Here is a 20,635-nt window from a genome sequence, read left to right as displayed (position 1 = left end):
TGAAGACTATCCACTGGATGAACTCTTTTTCGGGTATTTTCACCCTGCTATTACATTTGCTACATCAACATAATGAGCTAACTAAAAGTGGCTCAAAGAAAATAAATTACAGTTCAGTGGGAAAGAAACCTGCTCCTTTTCTCCTTCTCCCTCATAAACAGATATTCCATAAATTATAATTCAGTGGGAAAGAAACCTGCTCTGTTTCTCCTTCTCTCTCATAAACATATATTCCAAGCCTACTGGAAGGATTTCTGTTTAGGTTTAAGGCACGGAGACTGGCTATAGCACCTCTGCTATGGAGACAGGCTGAGAGAGTTGGGGCTGTTCAGCCTGGGGAAGAGAAGGCTCCAGGATGATCTTCCAGTAGCCTTCCAGTACTTAAAGGGGCTACAGGAAAGCTGGAGAGGGGCTTTGGACAAGGGTGTCTAGTGACAGGACAAGGGACAATGGCTTTAAACTGAAAGAGGGGAGATTTAGATTAGATCTAAGGAAGAAATTGTTCACTCAGAGCGTGGTGAGGCACTGGAACAGGTTGCCCAGAGAAGCTGTGGCTGCCCCATCCCTGAAAGTGTTCCAGGCCAGGTTGGATGAGGCTTTGAGCAACCTGGTGTAGTGGAGGGTGTCCCTGCCCATGGCAGGGGGGTTGGAACTAGATGATCCTGAAGGTCCCTTCCAACCCTAACCATTCTCTAATTGTATGATTCTATACTGGAGAGGGGAGCAGAACTGTACGATGAGCCATTAGAACATGCATACCTCCCGAAAGCTCCGTAGGTGTTCACTATCCTGAGAGGGTTGAAGGAGGTGTTCATGACTTGTCTGGAGTTGAGCAGGTTGAGGACAACCGGGATGCTGAGATAAGCAATCAGGAGGCCAAAGGAGATGTTCACCACTCTGCGGACATAGCAGCCTGTGCAGGACACAGAAGCAGACACAAAAGGTGATTTCACTGTCAGCGACGGGCTCTGCTCCCCCCGACCCCCCCACGGCAGCCGGGACCCTGCCCGGGTGCTCACAGCTGCTCTCGGGCTGGGGCTGACAAACGCTCCGCCGTAATCAACCCGACCTTGCCAAGGGCCACACGCTATCGCTCCCGAGATCTGCCTTTCTCTAAATAGTCTGAGAAAGGGCTAAAAAGAAAAATGTCGAAAATGTAAGATTAATCATTGCTTTAATACAGGGGAAAAAACGCAGCTGGCACTTGCACCTTGCTCAAAATTGCCCTCCTGGTTTGTAAGCCAGGCGTGGAGTGTCTCCAGCTCCCCGGGGCTCCGTGCCTGCCCGTGTCTCCCCCCGCTGCCCTGGGCTCTCGTTGCCCGGAGTTATTTCTTGCATTTCCCTCCCTCTCGCTCACTAGCTCCGTTCAAACCTCGTTTTCCTTTTGCAAATCAATATTGCTTATCGTTTGGGACGTGTGTTGCTCCACCGGCGCTTTGGTATCCGGTTTGCAGGAGCAGCGCAGGGCTGTGCTGGATTCCAGTCTAAGGAGACACCGACTGCAATGGGACAAATGAGCAGCTGTGACCTCGCCGGGGTTCCTCCCCTTATGGCCCTTTTAAATTTGTTTAACATCAACAGCCAAAGGATCAGATTCAAAGCCATCACATGCAGCCTTCCCCTTATCTCTGCAGGAGAGGGATGTTTATTTGAGCCTCTCTCAGAAGCTATTAATAATTGTTTAGTCTGAGAACATTTCTGGAGAACCATTGGATTTGGGAAGGAGCTCGCCAAGATGCCTCCCCTTGACCCCCGCGCTGCTGCGAGCAGTGGGAGCCTGTTGGGCATTTTTTTGTGTCTTGTAGATGGGCTGAATTTCCCCGCCTGTGATTCAAGAGCAGGTTTGGACACAGAGCCCTCCGCCGCACCAGCAGCTCCACAGGTCACAGTTTATGGCCACGCATGGACTGCTCGTCCTTCCACAGGTGGTGACTGTCATCATGACCTTGGGTCATAGCTACTCGGTCATAGAAGAAAAAGGGTTTGATACAGAGATAAAAAAATCCCAAAACCATGGTAAGGATGGAGCAAGACTTGGGGAAGGAGCACGGGACACGAGCATGGCTGGGTACCCTTCTGTCTTCTGCTCTGGTGACCCGGGGGGAGGGCTCCTCTAAGCCTCTTGCCCCACAGCCCACAGTCCCAGCACAACAAATATGCAGAAATCCCAATTCACCCAGAATACTATGGATACCCTACCCTTAACTTATGGACTACCCCTTTTCTAAAAGCCCAGAACAGGGACATATCCACCTGGCTCTCCTTGCTTGGGGCCCCCTGGCTCAGCAAGGTTTTCTGGAGAACAGCACAGAAAAGGAGCAAGTTCCTCAAAAAAAGGATCTACCTCCTCCTCACGGTGACTCACCGAGTGACACAGCAAAGAGGTGCCCTTTGGCTTCTCCTCCGGAAAGAAAGGTGCAACTTGAGTGTTGTTTGGGACTGGGTGCAAAAATACAGTCGGTAGGAAAGCTCTTGGCTCTCGCAGCCTCTAAAGCAAAGCTACCAGAGGGCAAAAGCTGTTCAAGATATCTTCCAGCAAAATATGTAACGTAGGAGACACAGAAAACTTTAATGAAACGACATCAGCCTTGCTGGAACCGATGCTTATGGTTAACAAGCTGGTTCTTGGTAGATGAGAAGGGACTAGAGACAGACCTTATTGACATTTTTCGTTCTTCGGACAGATGTTTAGTATATTTAAAAATGAGCACCTGTGATTGGTGTTGATATTATAAGCAATTTGCTGCTTACATGCGGTTTATGAAAACACTACAAACACAACCCTACATCTGCTACGCAGCCCCACGAAAAATATCCCAGTGCTGCTTGTGCAGGCGATCTTCTGGAACAGGGCTGCTTGGAAACTCCCTCCAGAAGGAAACATCAGCCACATCCATCCCTTTCGGTCTGTTACAAAACTCCTTGAATTTGCTTTTCCATATTCACAGGACGAACACGAGTTCACTCTCTCCCTGCTTCGGGGAACTCCCCCCCTGCCATGGCAGTGCCCACGCTGCCTGTGGTGGCCACGAGGATCTGCTCCTCTCGCCTTCTCCAAGCAGGACACTGAACGGGGAATGGCCACTTTCCCAGCAGCTGGGGCTCCTTCCCAGTTAGCGAAGGAGTTGTTGGACCCACAACGGATCAACAATCGATTTGGTTCCTTCTGGAAGACCAACCTCATGTTCAGCTCCTTCAGCAGGGAAGCAGGGTGCTCGTGCAGCTCTAGCACCCGTGGGAGCAAAGGGCAGGAGGGTCATGGGGCCACCATGCCACGGGGGAGAGAGGAGAGCAAACGCGAGAGCTGCTTCTGCACCCAACTTCTAACACAAAATCCTCACCTCAAAGCTGCGCTGGGTATTTTGTCCTTGACTTTAAATAGTCAAAATTAAGAAAAATAAGGTAAAAAAAAATAAAAATCACAAGATAAATTGTGCAACTCCACATTGCTTGTTTAGGGTTGGTGTCTGAAGGAGTGACAGCAAGGAGGACTGGCTCTCAGGAGCAGAGGTGCCAGAGCTGCACAGCACCGACCCCCGCGGCACCAACCCCACCAGCCCCTGGCTCCGCACCCACCGTCCACACCATGAGGTCTGGGCACCCTCCAGCCCACCGAGGAGCCCACGCAGGGGCAGAGCCCCCTCCCTGCACACACAGGTTTGCCCCAGAAGGAGATGACAGCTCTTGAGAGAAGCACAAACCCAACACCCCCCTGTGCAACTTTACCCCCAGCTCTGGGAATAACTCACCCAGGGGAAGCTGCTCCCTGGTTGCCTCTTTGAGCTGCATCTGTGCCACCCGCTCCTTCACCCCTCCTCGCCTGGAGCTGAAGAGGAAGCCCAGGCTGGCGTCGTCGAAGCAGGCGATGCTGGGCACGATGGTCAGCCAGTTGAGGAAACTCAAGTTCCCACTTATGATCAGAAGAACCTGAAGGGGAAAGGAGGCAGCGGAGGGGTTAACTCCAGCGTTTTGGCATCTTCTCAAACGACGACAGAGAAGTGTGATGAAGCACATGTTGGGTGGCACTTCCGCACCCCAGCACGTGGTTTGCTGATGTTCCATGATTGCAACAGTGATGGCAAACCTTTCCCTCCCTGTCCAGGCTACCACCCAAATGTCCCCCCCCCGGCCTGGCTCTGCCCCTGCTTTCAGCAGGAGAAGGACCAGCCAGGGTAGAGTGTGACTCCATTTCCATCGTGCTCCCGGCGCCGGCGGAGCGGTTTGGCCCCAAGGGAATCGTCCACTTCCTGCTTACACCAATGTATCAGCGGGAGCAGCGTTCCTGAAACCCTTCAGGATGAAATACTGGAACTTCTAATTAAAGAGTAGCATTAAATATAGAAGTGTGCATTTTTTAAGAGGCGCTTCTTTTTTTTTTTTTTTTTTTAATTTTAGCTTTTATTGGCCATTTAGGAGAATGTCTTGCAAGTGAAAGGCAGAGAAAGTGGAAAAAATCTATGAAGCTTTGGAGATGTCTCCATCAAGATCTGTACACATTGGGAAAGGCTTTTTGCAGGCACACGTTATTTTTTGTCTTGCTCTTACAATGACTTGAAAAATACGAGGAACCTTCTTGTCATTCTCCAGCAAGTCCTAACGAGCATCAAGCGGTCGTCTTTGGGCACTGCCCATTGAGCATCGGCCATGAATCGCATCTTCACAGCCCACGGCCTCGTTTTGCAGCTGTAAGATGTCACCTCCTCGCCACGTTCCCACGTCAACCACGGGGAAGGGGCAGGTAAACCCCTGCCCAAGGCACACGCCAACCCCCACCAGCGCCTTTCGTTAGAGCTTCATATCAACCCAAACACACAGAGCAATTTCTACTTTTTGGTTTTAATTTCTATTTTTCCAGCCTAAATTTATTCAAGCCCAGTCTATACTTATTTTTTTCTAAGCCAGTATTTCACCTGTTCACAGACTCGGCTCGTTTATTTGTGCAGTTACATCCCTTCTCCGCTTTTACACTTTCAAGCACGCCAAACCGCTCCGCTCTCCTCTCCCAGAGGCCCTCCCTGCCCATTTATCCCAGCAGCCATGCCCTCAACCCCAGCAAGGCTCCATCAATCTTTCTAGGTGCTGACAAGGACCGTACGGAGGGCATCAGGCGGGTCTCGCCAGGAACGTGCACGGCGATGTTAAGGTTTCTCATGCTCAACCAGACCTACCCCTCCCGCTGTCTCTTAATGCCACATTTATCTTCTCCACTGAGGTGGCACGTTCGTGCTTGCCAACCCACCCACACAGTCCCTCTACACACAGGCAGTTCCCAGCACCACACAGACGTCTCTGCTCCTACCCCATGGTGGGTCATCCCGCGTGTCGTACAGCCCAACGTCATCCCACCTGCCCGTTAACCCTTGGAAGGCAGGAGCTCAGGCTGCCCTGACACCACTGAGGGTGCTGAGAACGGACAGACTCAAAAATTCATTGCTTTGCCTTCACACACAACAGGGGTTTCAACCAAAACCAGCCAAAGCCTGTAATTGCTCCATGTTTCATCCGAGCCAGGACTGCTGCCAGGTCAACCTTGCTGGCACCGGGACTTGCACCGGATACAGAACGGACGTCATGAACTCGCTCTGGTGTCAGCAAAACGACGCGTTGAGAGAAGCCAACACCAGGTTGGTGGCCGTGAAGACATGTCGGGTTTCGCCGGGGCTGCCCAGCCATCCTGGTGGCCACAGAGGAACGTGTCAGGAGCGACTGAGCGCGTTGGCGTAACACGATATAAGGGACAAGAAGAGAAAAGCAGCTGACGCCTGCTCGGGACTATTTGAGGCTGATGTGGATTCTTGTCCCATTAGTCAGATTATTTAGGATTTAGCCCTGATTAACTAGCTGTTCCTCAGACATGTTAAAACAAAAGAGGAGGAAAAAAGGGAAGAGAAGAAAGTAGTCTCACCATCTTATCCATAAAAAATGAAAGTTATGAAGCTGACTTAATGTATTACACGTTGAAAAATAATGCCCTGATGTAACAAAGTCATTTATTTTTCAGCCTTCAGACCAGCTAATGAGAACTTCCCCCACCTTCCAGCTGGGTTGGAAGCTGTGACCTTGATTGGCACCACTATTCTTTTATTTAAAGGACACTTCTCCATCCACACAGATAAACTCTATCCTCCTGTGAACTGTTTACTCACAAGTTTCAGTGCCTGTGGCCAAGGAAGACTTTCAAGATGGTGCAAGACCAAACCCATGAACCCACGACACCCCCAGCATCCCACCGCAGGCGGAGGATCTGCAGTGTGGACCACAATCCTGCCAAATTAACCTCGGCCCCCTCACTGGTCTCCTCCTTTCAATGAACAAGCAACGAAGCTTTCAGAAACCCTGAGGAGATGCAGAGGCTGAAGGACTAACCAGAGACCCAAGAGGCACAGCTGAAGTTCCCCGTTGCCCATGTTGCACCCGGAGACAGCGGGTCTCTGGGGGAAACTCAGCTGCCTTTGAGAGCTGACTCAAGTCAAACACAAGAAAACTCCTTGGGAGCTGGAGACCATCATAAACTTCCCACTCCCACGGCAAAGCACGCCTTTGGGTCAGCCTTCTCCAATATACGCAAAAACTCCACAACAAACACCAAAAAGCTTCATCCCAAGCAAAGAGGAAATCTTAGTGAACCTTGCAGGTTCTCCTCCTCTGGCCAGCACCATGAAAGCTCAGACAGGTACGAGCAGATATCAACCCCACGGTGTAACGTATCACGTAGCCACTATCACAGTAAAACATGACCACATAACAAAGCAGGTCTTTGCCTAAATCCTGGGATATCTGGGAAAGCTGAAATACATTTTTTTACGTGCTCCTTCATGCTGCTCTTGGCTTTCAGAAAGGTGTCTCTTGACCTTGCTCAGAGGTCTCCATGCAGTGCCAACCATGCGGCTGGGGACAAGGAAACGAGCCCCCCGCCTCACTTCACATGCAGCACACTCAATTTGTTTTCAAGGGATTTTGGGCATTACCTGGGTGTTTGTTATTGGGGTTTTGTTACACTCACGTAACCCGAGGAGGCTCCGACTGCAACGTGGACCCGTTTAGCTTGGACTTGCCAAAACAGCTGGTAAGAGGACAGTTCCTGTCTTGAAAAAAAACTCCTAAATCTAAACATATCAGACAAAGTTAGATCAAAATTAGGATGTATTACAGCTGTGTTAGAGGCAGAGAGCAGAAGAACTTTGGCATCTAGTTCTTATTTCAGCAACGCTCTCTGGGGACATCACCTTAAAGGAACTCACTCCGGATCACATAAGGAGTCTTGCAGCAGAACCTGAAATAGGACTCGAATCTCCCAATTACAAACCGAATTTCTTAATTACAAGTTCCCCCCTGGAATACCTGCGTGCCCAAACGCTGGTCCCTGGAGTTTCCCTATGGTTTATCCCGGAGTGCCCCCACACAACGTGCCCTCTCCTGCCCTGAAACAGCCTCGCTGGCTGCTTGCTCTCCCGCTCCAAAATGAGAGGTGGTCTCCCAAAATACTACCCCACAATGCAAACATCAGTAACACATGCACAATGTCAGTCTGAGGACTGTCAGCCAGTGTTCTGTTTAAAAGACATATGTTTTCTCATTAAAAACAAAAACAAATAAATGTTAAAACCATGTAATTTCGTATTTTATATGATTGGCACCATTTTTCAAAATACAGTGATTTGTGAGTTACGATTTCCAAAACCCCAGCAGGACTCTTTGGTAACAGAGTTGCATAACCCTAAAAAAAAAAAAAGAGAGATCTGACCAATTCCAGTAAGGAACGAAAGTCCTAACTATCATTTAATGAAAAAAATAATTACTTATTTATCCTGAGTTGGATAATTATCCAGAATTGAGGGGAAAAAGCTATTTAAATCTGAATTACATACTCATGTTAGGTCCTTGAACATACCATGTTGTACTCGAGGGTTGGAGCTCCCTTTTTGACCCGAATGTGATTTAGGTCCATGCATATTAATCAGCCTGTAGTCATTAACACACCTCTCACTTGGCTGCTTTGTTAGGCAACCCTGATCCTTTTCCGACGTGATTTGACGCGTGCAATTGCAGGAATATTAAGAAAACAGTTCTGTGCTTTGCCACTTCTGCCGAGGCTCCTTTTACAGCTTCGTTGGGAGCAACTGGGTGGTCCATGGGAGGTTGTTGTTTTTTTTTTTTCAGTAGTGATTCACCTCTTTTTATTGCTTGGAAGTCAGAAGCAAGATATCTTATTTCCACCAGCCCTTAAAAAAAAAAAAACAGAGGATTCAAAAATAACACAAGTTTGGCCTTTTCTGGTCTGTGGGTGGAATCACGAACCCGACGCGTTTTTGACGTCGGTTATTCCAGCCGAGTCTCGAGGCTCCCGCCGGCCGCTGCGACGGATTCAAACAAGGGGTTAATGTTACACCCTGCCCGAGGGGGGCTGAGCACCCTTTGAAAAAAATAAACCTCGAAAGCCCTCTTGCTTGGAAGCCAATCAAGAGGAAAACAGAATTTTCCAAACACGCAAATGGTGTAGTGGAGGCAACCTGGTGTAGTGGAGGGTGTCCCTGCCCATGGCAGGGGGGTTGGAACTGGATGATCTTTGAGGTCCCTTCCAACCCAAACCAGTCTGTGATTCTATGATTCTATAACAGTTTCGTGGCGGATTCCGCGCGAGGCGTTACGTTCTCCAACCGCCGCGTCCGGCCAGCATTCAGGGTGAAGCTTTCCCAGCGGAGCAACAGGTGTCTTCTGCAGCGCCGACCCCGTGAGCACAGCATCCCCCAGGCTCGGCAGACCCTTTGTGATTCAAACCAGTATTTGACTCGTCTGGCAGCGCACGTTTACCTAAATCCTTCCTTTTCTGCCTGAAATCTCCTCAGCCTCCGTGTCCTGCTGTCCTGGCAAAGCAGAGTCGCGTCGGTTCCTGCTGGGAAGTTTAATTTCAGATGAATTTCTCCAGGCAGCACGGGCAGAGATCTCTGGTCTCTGTGAGCTCGGCTCCTGTCCCAGGAATGGACCAAGTTCCATGCCTGACGCTGCCGATTTGGGGTAAGCCACCAAAATTCCCAAGGTCTTGATTTCACCCATGTGCAAAGCAGGTCTGTGGGTGCTGGACCTCCTCCACACTCATGTTTGGAGGTGAGGACACCACATCTCTCCAGAAGCTGGTGCTGCTGGTCGGGCAGAGCACGGAGAGCATCGCTGCTCCTTCCCCATCGGCTGCATCCTCTTCATGCACATCCCATAGTAGTTTCAGCCTTCACACCGCGCCAGGCAGGGCCCTCCCGTGCTCTTACCGCGATCGCAGCCCATCCGGATCTCCAGATCTCCATCCTCCGGACGTCTGCTGCGGCGGATGGGCTGTGTCCTCCCCACCTCGCTCTTGATTTGTGTTTACGGAGCGTCTTGCTCCTGCTGGACAACATTTAAACGCACAATTATAACAAACAGATGGTATCAACCCCTGTGGTGATTTTTAAAAATTTTTTATTAAAGCACAGTATTAATCACGGTAATTGGGTAGGAACTTTAAGGTTATAAAACTACAGCATGTCTAATGAGCGAGGTCCTTATAGGAGGAACTGAGGTTTTTAATCTAATAATGTCAGTTTTATGGATTATGACTGGAGTTTTATGAAGTGTGATATGAAATACTGTGGATTCATGGCTCTCACTGGATTAATTTGGAAAAGTAGTTTTCCTGGTTCTAGGCCCAAAAACAATTATTCCTTACATTTCTGTCCCCTGCACTGTTACCAAACCCCTCTGTCAGAAAACGGGCACCTACACCCATAACTTTTTTACAGGTTAGACTTCTTTGTTTGGCTGGGTTTTATTTTTCGAAATCGCAGATTGTTGTAAACATACAGTAGGTAGGAGAAGCTCATGTTCCGTGCAGCAGACGGTATGTTTGTCCAGAAGGAAAACCAACAACGGGCTGTAAACCCTGAAACACGGCCGAGGGCTGCCTGGAGCTCGCAGGCTCCGTCCGAGCACGGGGACATGATCACCACACAGCACTGGAGCTTTTTGATACTAAGCCGTTGGCACAGAAGAGCCAAAATCGTGGTGTCTGGAAGAATTATAATTCATTTAAAGGAAAAATTTAGGGGCAGAGGGCTGGAAGAGACCTCGAGAAGCTGTCCAGTCTCTCCTGCTGCCCCAAGGTAGAGTTGCCTCTACCTGCACCGTAGCGTGTTTGTCTCAACTCTTCCTAGAAGCCTCGTTGAGTGCCGGAGCCAGGTCCCTGGCCTTCCCAGGCTACCTGCTCCACTAGCTTTAAATTATTCCTAATATCTAGCCTGACTCTTCCTTGACAATATGTAATCCCATGACCCCCCATCTCTGCTCACTGGCATCCAAGATTGTTCTTTTCTATCTCCAGTAGCCTTTCCTATACATGAAAACTGCCCTTTGCCCACTGCCTCTTCCCTCCCAGCAACGTTCTCGTTTGGATTTAATGATCCTGGTTGGCCCAACCCTGCCTTGTGAATCCAGTCTCTAAATCTCTGCTTATTCTCACCGTCCTCTGGATTTTCTCCAGCTGGGACCTATCTTTCCTGAAGGCAACGTGCAAAACTGAGCCACAGCTTGTAGCTCTTGCCTTACCAGGGGCAGAGAGCAGGAAGGATCTACACACTGGGAGCACAAAGAATTGATATATCCCAGTATTTCTGCAACAGTGCAGCCCTGCCGACTCGATCACGTCGCCAAGATTATTCTGAATACTCATCGTGTGCGCCAACACCCTCTACCTGAGCGTGGTCTACTAATATCAAACATCACAGATGACAACCCTGAATATCCCTAGACAGACCCCGGGGAAGCCCCCTGGATCAGTCCTTCCCCCTGACAGCGAGCCATTGATGACTTCTGAACAGACTTCCCAAGCCGTTTTGTCCGCTGGACAGTATTTCCTGCTTCTTACAGACCCCGTTCTCTCGGGTTGTTGATGAGATTTTATGGGAAACAGCTTCAAAAACCTCGGTACAAGCACAAATTGTTCATCCTCTATTCATGCACCTTGTTTTGTCAGTGAAGGAAAGGAGACTGCTGTTACCCGGTCTGCTCTTGCCAAATCCACGACGCTGTAGTTATCCCTCCTTGTTTTTTGGATGTATTTAGGAATGGCCTGTTTCATCATTTCTTCCCCGTATTTTTCCAGTAATGGCTCCATAATGTCTTGGCTCTTCCTTTTTTTTCTCTCTTTAGAGGACAGGTACTTTATTAGCTCTTCTCTGTTCTTTCACTACTTCACCTATGTTCTAGGAATTCTCAAAGATAATCACTAATGCTGACAGGATTTCAACAACCAGCTCCTTAACAGCCCTAGGATGGATTTCCTTAGGCTCGGATGATTTGAAAAGATCTGACTGAGCTAAGTACTCTCCAGCTCTCCCCAGCCCGTGGCTGAGGTCATCCTGCTTTGTTACTGGTATTAATTACACCAACAGCCACGTGAGATGCGACTCTAGTGATGACTGTTACAAAAAAGGCACTCATCGTTTCAAGATAAAACACAGACCAAATTTATCAACTGAAAAAAAACAGGATGTAGAAAAACCAAAAGTGAACCTCCTGCCTTGCACACAAAATAAGCAATCACTTACTCACTCTGTGCTAGTGACAGCTGGAGAGCGGAGAGCCCAGCTCATCCAAGCGCTGCCAAAGCCACCGTACCTGGTCCCGTACGGATCTTCTCCTCGCAGATCCCCAGGGCTGCATGCGGACAGCAAAGACCCTTCCTCCTGATGGACCTGCCTCTGGATCTCCAGCACTTGAGAAAGCTCCTCAGTGGAATCACATGACACCACGGAAAGAGAAAATTAGTCTTTTAAGCTGGATTTTATGGATCCTTGTGAAGGAGCAGACACGAGGAGGAGCCCATGTCACCACCCAAGAACACGTGCGCCGTGTGCTCTGGAGCTACTGGCGAAAGCAGCGGCATTCGGCACCGGCAGGACCACCTGGTCCCCATCCCTTTCCATCCCACGTGACAAGAGCGCTACTCTGCAGCCACGTGAGACTAATGGCAAGGGTCCCAGAGAGAGAAACACCCACACCAGACTCATCTCCATGGCTGAGCAAAGGCACCACGGGCTGCTCGGCTTCCCCACGGGAACCAGAGAGAAGCAGGAGTTGGGAAATGACCCAACCAGGCCATGCCTTTGAGCAGAGGGGGACAAATCCTAGTGGTACGGGTGACACCAGGGGAAAAGGAGATTTGCCATTGCCCACCTCAGTCCGTTTGCCCAGTGCCCAGCATCGCTCCTCCTCCTCTGCTGACTTGCTCCCCTTCTGCTTTCCACGGGAACCCAGCAGCTGGGCTGGGCAAAAGGCGGATGGTGGCATGTGGTGCCACTGGAATTGAGAGCACGAGCGCTACCGGCTGTGTCGGGGACACTTCATCGCACGCAGTGCCTGTGCCATCTGTGCCAGGGATGGATCTTTAAAAAGAAAATACCAGCTTTCTCCCGCGGGGCACGCATCGCTTTGGTTTCGGTTACGCCATTAACTCCGCTCTTTGGAAACACGCGGCCCCACCGCCAAAGAATCTCCTGCTCATAGGACAAGCTGAAACTCATAACATCAAAAGTTGGTCCTTCCTGTTCAGAGATAGGGAGGGCAAGCCCCAAAAGCCAAATTTGATTTTAACGTGCCTCCAGTTACTTGCGTACCACGAAAACGCAGCCTCCCACAAAGAAAAACAGGCTATCGTTCCCCCATCTGGATTCAGTTTGAAAAATACTTATATATGTAGTTTTTCCCAAAAGTTATTGTAGGCACGGGCAAAAAATTCCCATTAAATGACAACAGCAAGAACATTTAATTTTCCCCTATTATTAACGTAATCTCTTGTTAACTTCTTGACTCAATATTTGCATGAGGATTTAATCTCTGCTTTGCAGAGCTATTTAGTGCAGCAAAACACACAGGAAAACAATCGCCTCTGTCTGCTTGCTCTGCTTTAGATAGCAGATAAAATGGTTTTGTGAATCCCACAGGAACTCAGAGAGCTTTTGGAAGTATCGGGAGAAAAAGGAGCAAAGTCAGTTGTGCCGGTAAGATGAGAAAGAAGAACGTGGCTTGGCTTTGGTTTAGTTTTGGACGTGCAGTGAACTAGGTGATCCCAACTTAATTCACGTTACAAACCACAGCCCATGAGAGAAAGTAAACTCTCTTTCTCCATCCCATACCTGCTGTGGGGACACCTGACCTCTGGACACCTGGATGCTCCTCAGAGACCTCAGCCTTGAGTTTCCACAAAGGGTGGAATCACCTACTTGGCTCACTGGGAATACTGTGGAGTCAGAAAATAGCCCAAATTTGGTATCCAGAACATGATTTCATAGGCGAAGGCTGAGTGTTTCCTTCCCACAAGATGATAGGATAGAACCCACATATTATTACCACATTTAATACCGAAATAAGAAAATAATAAACCTTGAGATGGCCCTTGCATGGTTGCACACACACGTTGCCCACCTCCAGCTAGACTGAAGACAGGCAAAGGGTTCATTTAGAGCCAGAGGAATTAGCTAAAATTCAAAGCATTTTATAATTCACAGATTTTTGTTTTCCTGAGCAGCTACAACTGGAGGCTTGAACAACTATGTTAAAAAACCCTCATGTTTATCCCTAAAAAGCAGAGGTCAGTATTTCTAATATTTATAAATACTTATATAGATGGAGACTCCCCTGAACTTATAAATGTTTAATGGAAATAGAGGAATAAAATAACTCTTTAGGAATGCCCCATCTCTGGAAGTGTCCAAGACCAGGTTGGCTGAGGCTTTAAGCAACCTGGGGTAGTGGAGGGTGTCCCTGCCCATGGCAGGGGGATTGGAACTGGAGGACCTTGGAGGTCCCTTCCAACCCAAACCATTCTGTGATTCTGTGAATAAAACAACCATAGATGCACAAATGCCACCATGAAGCAATCCTCACTGAAACTTGTCCTTGAATTGGGTCCCACATTGCACTGGAAGGGTTTGGCCATCCCTACTCTAAGAACCTGGGCTGAAGTTCCAAACAGAATTGTGCTAAAGCAATAGGGAACCAAACCCCTTCCGCTCCCGCTATGGACCCGACGGTTGCTCTCGATCTAAACGTGAAGCAATATAAATGTCTCACTCCCTGCTCATTTTGAGTTTGTAGCTATATGAACCACCAACTGGAGTTCCCACAGATTATGGGATTTGACTGCGGAGCGTTTCTATGGGGAAGCACGACTTCCAGATTTTCAATGGAAAATATTTTAAAGAGAAGCAAGAGAGTGAAAGAGAAGTGATTATGGGTTTATATATATACATATAAAAACCCAAATCTCACGCTTCAGCACTCCATCTGATCTCCAGTGACGAGCAGTCAGGAGAATCATGGATGGACGGAGGGCGACTCCGTGCAGACTGCCCCATCTGAAACACCCACGATCAGTGCTGGGATGAGAGACAAGTCCAGTGCCAAAACGGTTAAACTTGGTTTCTGTTACTTGTCACGTAGCCCAAGATGTTGCAGTAAGTACCCCTATTCTAGGAAATTTTATCCATTTAACTCGATAACCGAAGTATTGTGTGTGAATTTAGGATCAGTTGCTCACTTTGGGTCGGAAACACGACCGGACTCCTCCTGTCCCGCTCCTGGGGAGCCGAGATACGTTTCCGAATTACTGACTTTGACACATTTATTCTGCTCTGCAGCTTTGTTATGTAAAATACCTCTTGGTGTTGCTTGATCCGTTGACTCTTTTGCTAGAGGCTACAGTGTTCCACATTGATGTACTACAGCTCAAATAACTGCCGAAGGACTGTTCATGTAAGTGCTGGACCAATATAAAATGAAAGAATAATTTTACAGAAGGAAGGAATTTTTTGCTATTCTGCTCTGAATTATCAACATCTTTGTTGGTAAAGTTACTTCCTAAAGGGGGAAGCTGTCCTGAAAACAATGGCAAAAACCTTTCAACATCTTATTTATTTTTTTTACCAAAGGCCAAAGAGCGTTTCCATGGACCAGCAAATCTCAATGAGCTTTTCAGCAGCATCCTACATTAGAGGACCAATTTCAGAGAATTTCTTCCTGATTTTACTCCAATTTGCTCCAAAAAGTCGATTTTAGTGGCAGGCCTCCTAGATGAGGATGCTGGTTAAGGGGAGGAAGGCAAGTCCAGGTAAGACCAAGACCTCTAAATCTGGGACAGAGAGCTTCTCCATGGAGGACACATTCAGCACATGAAAAGAGGGTGGCAAAAAAGTCAGGGAGACCCTCTCTACAGACCCTCAGCTTTTGAGCTTGTACAGGGATAATTTGGAAACAATTCCAGCTGCTAACCCAAGCCAGCCCTGCAGGCAGGTAACACCCACGGGGCACCGACCCAAAACACTAACCACTGGCAGAAGACTTGGCAGGTCACCACCCAAACTACTGTCACCCTCAGGAGGAGGTGGAGCAGGAAGAGGCAGAGCTACCGGAGCGAACTATCCCGTTGGTTTGTACCAGCATGAGATCAGGATCTGGCCCCGATTCAGTCCTGAGAAAATCATATTAGCATGTAATTATGGGGCCTTATGTGGACTTTGAAACAGGATGTAAAACCAAGTTCCTGATTACTCATGGCCATAAAAGAGACCATGGAATTTTCTATGAAGCCGGCAGAAGCAAGATGCAGAAGATCTCAACCTGAACTCTGAGGCAGGTTGGTACAACCGGGGCACCGTGGCCCTTCCCGGCATCCCCGCGGCACCCGCAGCCCTGGCAGCCACTAGCTCCGGCACGCAGCTCCAGACGTGCTGTTTGCAAAATGCTTTAGGATCCATCCACAGGACAAGAACGCTGTGGAAAACCAGAGTATTGCTCCCCCAGAGCACGCCTGGGTTTCTTCACTCAGCGCGAGAGCCGCGCTCGCTCCCATTAGCTCATTTAATCAATAAAGTCAAACAGCACATTAAAAAAATTTCTACATCTATTAACGGTCCAAGTGTTTCACTAACCAGCTCCGTCCTGCTCATTAAAAATACTTTTATAGCAACGTAGAGTTCAAGTCCAGCAGAAATGCTCTGCTCCACTGGTATCTCCAGACAGGTTATATTGGAAAGAGCCCCACACCATGCGCTCCGGGGGGACGTCAGGCTCTGCCCTCCATCTGCCTCCTCCATGGGGAGAGCAGGCTGGAAGGGATTTTTTCCAATCGTAACTTGTGGATTTATCAAAATATTACACGGGCCAGACCCAGCTCTGAGCACCTTCCCCAGGATCCCTGTTGCCATCCAGGATGCTTGAAGATCATTCAATCTGAGCTTACAGAGGTGACCCACAAGTGGAACTGTCATCCTGCGCCTGATATTTTCTTCTTGTAGCAACAGCAACAGGGTCAGGCTATGGGCTCCCCGAGCACCCGCTCTCTCCCCGTGCACAGCCCCAAACCACCGACTGCCCCCAGCACCCACCCCTGTGGCCACGGGGAGACGTGTGTGCTGGGTGGCTTGCACGCCAACATGGAGCGGGTCTGTCCCCAGTGGAGGCAGTCAGACACAAGATAAGGCAGATCAGCGGCAAATAAGCTAAAAGTAGTTACCTGACAGTAAAAAATCCTAATTTTTGTTGGTTTTTTTTTGTTAGGACAGCAGTAAGGTCTTGGAGAGCAACGACAAGCTCTTGCCCCGTTTTGGTTAACAACCAGCTGCTGGTTTGTAGTATCAAAACCAACTTTCTACTGAAAAACAACTGAAGAACGCACCCGTGAAAAACTGTTTCGCCGCTTCCTCTCAAACCAGTTTCAAATTTGAGCCAGACACCTAGTAAATGGCATTACAGCTTTAAAAAAATAATCTTAAATATAACCCTGTCTTTTGGACGGCACTAGCTGGACTGGGCAATACTTGCCTAGTCAAGTTGTTCTGGGAGCCTTTTGCTGCAGGTTTTTATTTTTCCTCTCTGCTGAGGTCTGCTACATACTCGGATATTAAGACGTTGTAAGAAAAATTCCAACACGGCAATTAATCACGAACTGTCATAGTTTTCCACAAGGTGCAAATTTAAGGTTATAAAACTGTCAAAAAACTAAACAGTTACACGGGCTGCCTGTGCCGTTGGCTGGATGCGCTTCTGGAAGCGGATGCAGACAAATACCTGCGGTGCCGAGGGAGCAGCCGGGACGCCGCGCACCCACGGCAGACACCGGCCCCGTGGCTGCCGAGAGGTGGTCGCGGCGCGGTCCGGCGCTGTGCACGCAGCTGGACCTCTGGCCGGTGGGTCATCCTGGAGAAAGCACCCGGGGTGGTGGTTATTCGTAACGCAAGGTTTGGTAGGAGCCCGCAGGACAGCCAGCAGGTGAGCCACAGAGCACATGGCTCACCTTCTGGAGGATGGGAAACAAGGAGGGAACGTTAGACCGGTGAATTCAGATGATGTGAGGATGGGGGAAGCCCTCAACGGAGGAAATACGGCCTTGATGTTGATAGATTATACATCCCCTTAGGGAGAGGACCTTAGGTCTGTACTCCGACAGAGCACAGGACTAAGGAAAGTCACTTCCACATGATGGTGTTTTGAATTCAGTTGTGTGCAAAAAAGAAAAAAAAGTAGAAGGTCACTTACTCAAGGGGCAAAATGACGGCCCTTTAGCCTTGCACAGTAGCAGGGATCAAGAACATCCCACTAGGCATCCCCAGCACCCTCGTCTTTCCCAAAAGGTACACAGGTTTCGGGTACAGCAGGTTTCAGAGGACCGAGACCAGTGTCCAGCTCCACGGCGCCTTCCCACCAGCTTCAACAGGACGGAGACATTGCAAAGACAAAGCAGAGCTTTGACTCGTGAGTTGGTCAAACCACAGATGCCATTTCATTTGCCATTTCTGCTTCAGAGCAAGCATTATCTCCTAGTATTAACAAACAGGGGAAAAAGCATTCAGCAAAAGCATTTTTCACCCTCGAAGAACAATCCTTGTTTGAGGTCATCCCGTTTTAATTGCAACCTGGAATAGGCTGTCCATAGGCACAAATCAATCGCTCGCTCGCCAGTTCTACAGCAAAGCACAGAACTCCACCGTAATAAAGGCCAGATGACTATTGAATTATCAGTAATAAAGTAGAAGAGTGTTAAGACTAGAAAGTGAAAGCCCTTCTTCCAGAATTCTTCCTCCTTTTTTCTTCTAACGAAGACGTTCTTCATTGAGAGACGTGTGGGTTCAAAATTCCCTCTGCAAGAAGCGATGTGCATTACACCCTGTTCTCTCAAATCCTGGATCAGTCTGAAGTCACATGGAACTGTTTATATCCCTTGATTGAAAGAATGCTAAAATACTTCTGATGAAAATAGTTCAATTCCCTCTCCACATACAGTCATCGCAGGCTCCTTTTAAATTCCCTTTTTCTACGATATTTAGAGGTATCTAACAGTTGCCAAAATAAGAGTAAACCCCATCAGAGAAGGGGAACACGTCACAAAAAATCTATTCCGATAGCAAACTTTTTGCCTAGCATCTGTCCAGGTCTTGGTAAAATTTGGATTAACTTAGTATTAAAGATGGAGTACGGGGAAAACAATGTTCTTTGGAGTAAATTTCGATGGGTGGGCTGAGTACCTCAAATCTCAGACAGCCCTGGCACAGGGAAACGGGATCTGTGTTACGAATCCCTTTCAAAACAACTCACATCCAAGGGTTTGGTTCCATCAGTCGTGGAGACGCAGCAGCCAGCTGCGAGAGCTGGATCGGGACTTCGCTCCCCCAAATTCACTGGCATTCCCATCCCACCACTGACTCAAACTCATCTTTGCCTTTTAAAGTTAAAAGGAAAGGACACGACCACATCCGCAGGCAGAAGGAGAACACAAGGGAAAAGTCAAGGGGATGTCACATCTGATCAGCCTGACACCACGGTGGAAAACATCGGTGGCTCCGCTGATTTATAGCTTTCTGCAGCTACTTTCTCTGCCTCATTAAAGTACATAATTTCAGTAACTCTAAGCTCTTAGCAACATCTGCAGTAAAATATTTAACTTGGGTTGGCTACTCAGCATCACCGAAAGCCAAGGCTGGGCGTATTTCAAAATCCAGGATGACCTGGATTTTTCCACCAAACCAACCTCTCGCAGCACGTTCGGCGCTGACACACGTACGGGCACGGACCTGAGCGCTCCGGAGAAATGGAAAACAGTCGTGGCGTGAAAACGCGCCGAGAAAAAAAAGAACCCGGTGCCTTGTTTGGGGCTGCTCACCATTTGATTTTAATAAAGAAAGCCCGCAAAAGCCTCAGGGATAAAAAATGAAGTACTGAATGTAAAAATTTTAGTAGAAACGCTACGTTTAATCAAAAAAAGAAAAAAAAAAGAGGAGAAAGCTGAAAAAAGTGCAGAACAGTCACCGTGCCTTAGCATCGCCGTTGGCAAAGAGCCTCTGCAGCGAAGTGCCAGCCACTCCCCGCTGCACTCGCCCTACGCCGTTCTCTCCACGCGACGAGAAAACGGTGAAAAATTTTGAATTGAATCATAGAATGGTTAGGGTTGGAAGGGACCTCAAAGATCATCTAGTTCCATCCCCCCTGCCATGGGCAGGGACACCCTCCACTACACCAGGTTGCTCAAAGCCCCATCCAATCTGGCCTGGAACACTTCCAGGGATGGGGCAGCCACAACTTCTCTGGGCAACCTGTTCCAGTGCCTCCCCACCCTCAATGTAAAGAATTTCTTTCTTATATCTAACCTAAATCTCCCCTCTTTCAGTTTAAAGCCATTGCCCCTTGTCCTATCACTACACACCCTTGTAAAAAGCCCCTCTCCAGCTTTCCTGTAGCCCCTTTAGGCACTGGAAAGCTGCAATAAGATCACCCCAGAGCCTTCTCTTCTCCAGGCTGAACAGCCCCAACTCTCCCAGCCTGTTTCCAGAGCAGAGGTATGAAGCAGAATTGATGGTGAAATTTGAATTTTGAATTGGCAGTGAAAATCGTGACAAAGCTATGATGTCAGCAGCCAGCTCGCTGACACGTTGCACTGCATATTTAAAATACGATTCGAAACACCCAACCGGTGGACATAAAGCCCTTATTAAATTTTCCAAGGCCAAAAGAGGAAAAAAAAGGGGCATTTTACTTACGTCGCAGCTGGTGGCTGAGCAAGCCCCAAGCTGGTGGCAACTTAAGAAAACAGCAAACGAAATGTGTGTGGGGCAAACCCAGATATGCTTAAGAAAACACAGAACACGTTGAAGAACACATTTTCACGCTGCCATCTGCAGCAGTTTCTTTTCAGCGTCGGGGCGCCTCGCTCCTAATTTAGGTTACAACAGGAACGAGGCGTAAATTATGAACTGATGAGAAAAGGAGAACTTTCAGCTCTTTCCCTCCCCTCCCCGAGCAGTTCCTTCTCCACGGGACCAAGTGGTGCCCAAGGATGGCAATGCCAACGTTCGAAAGATGCCAAAGCCCTGCATTTAGGCTTGCAGGAGAAGTCAGAAAAGGCAAGGGGGCTCTGAAGGGATATATGTAAAAGAATAAACCTTGTGCCATGTATCTAACAGGCAGCTGTCTGCACACATGGCATATTATGGTTTCAAAAGCTGCCTACGGAGCTTGTCTCCTACAGGGAGCTTTGAAGATCTCGCCCATAAAGACGTTAGTGCAGTGGGTACTTCCCGGCAGTATCGTACTACTGTTCCCAGCCCAGCTCTGGCCT

At 48.5% G+C, this 20,635-nt stretch overlaps 1 protein-coding gene across 1 annotated transcript in view; it reads right to left on the bottom strand.

Moving 5' to 3' along the window:
- Positions 1-20,635, bottom strand: part of LMF1 (lipase maturation factor 1) — a 200,564-nt gene that overhangs the window by 24,199 nt on the left and 155,730 nt on the right. Inside the window, exons 8-9 of the mRNA XM_086622494.1 lie at positions 3,750-3,927; positions 760-913 (exon numbers count right to left, since the gene is read on the bottom strand). Coding sequence (XP_086478620.1) covers positions 760-913; positions 3,750-3,927 — 332 coding nt within the window. The remainder of the gene's footprint in view (positions 1-759; positions 914-3,749; positions 3,928-20,635) is intronic.

This window comes from Tauraco erythrolophus, chromosome 17, assembly GCF_009769465.1.
Source record: "Tauraco erythrolophus isolate bTauEry1 chromosome 17, bTauEry1.pri, whole genome shotgun sequence".
Lineage (NCBI taxonomy): Eukaryota > Metazoa > Chordata > Aves > Musophagiformes > Musophagidae > Tauraco > Tauraco erythrolophus.
Note: the sequence above shows the minus strand (reverse complement) of the source record. Positions and strands in the feature narration are given on the sequence as shown.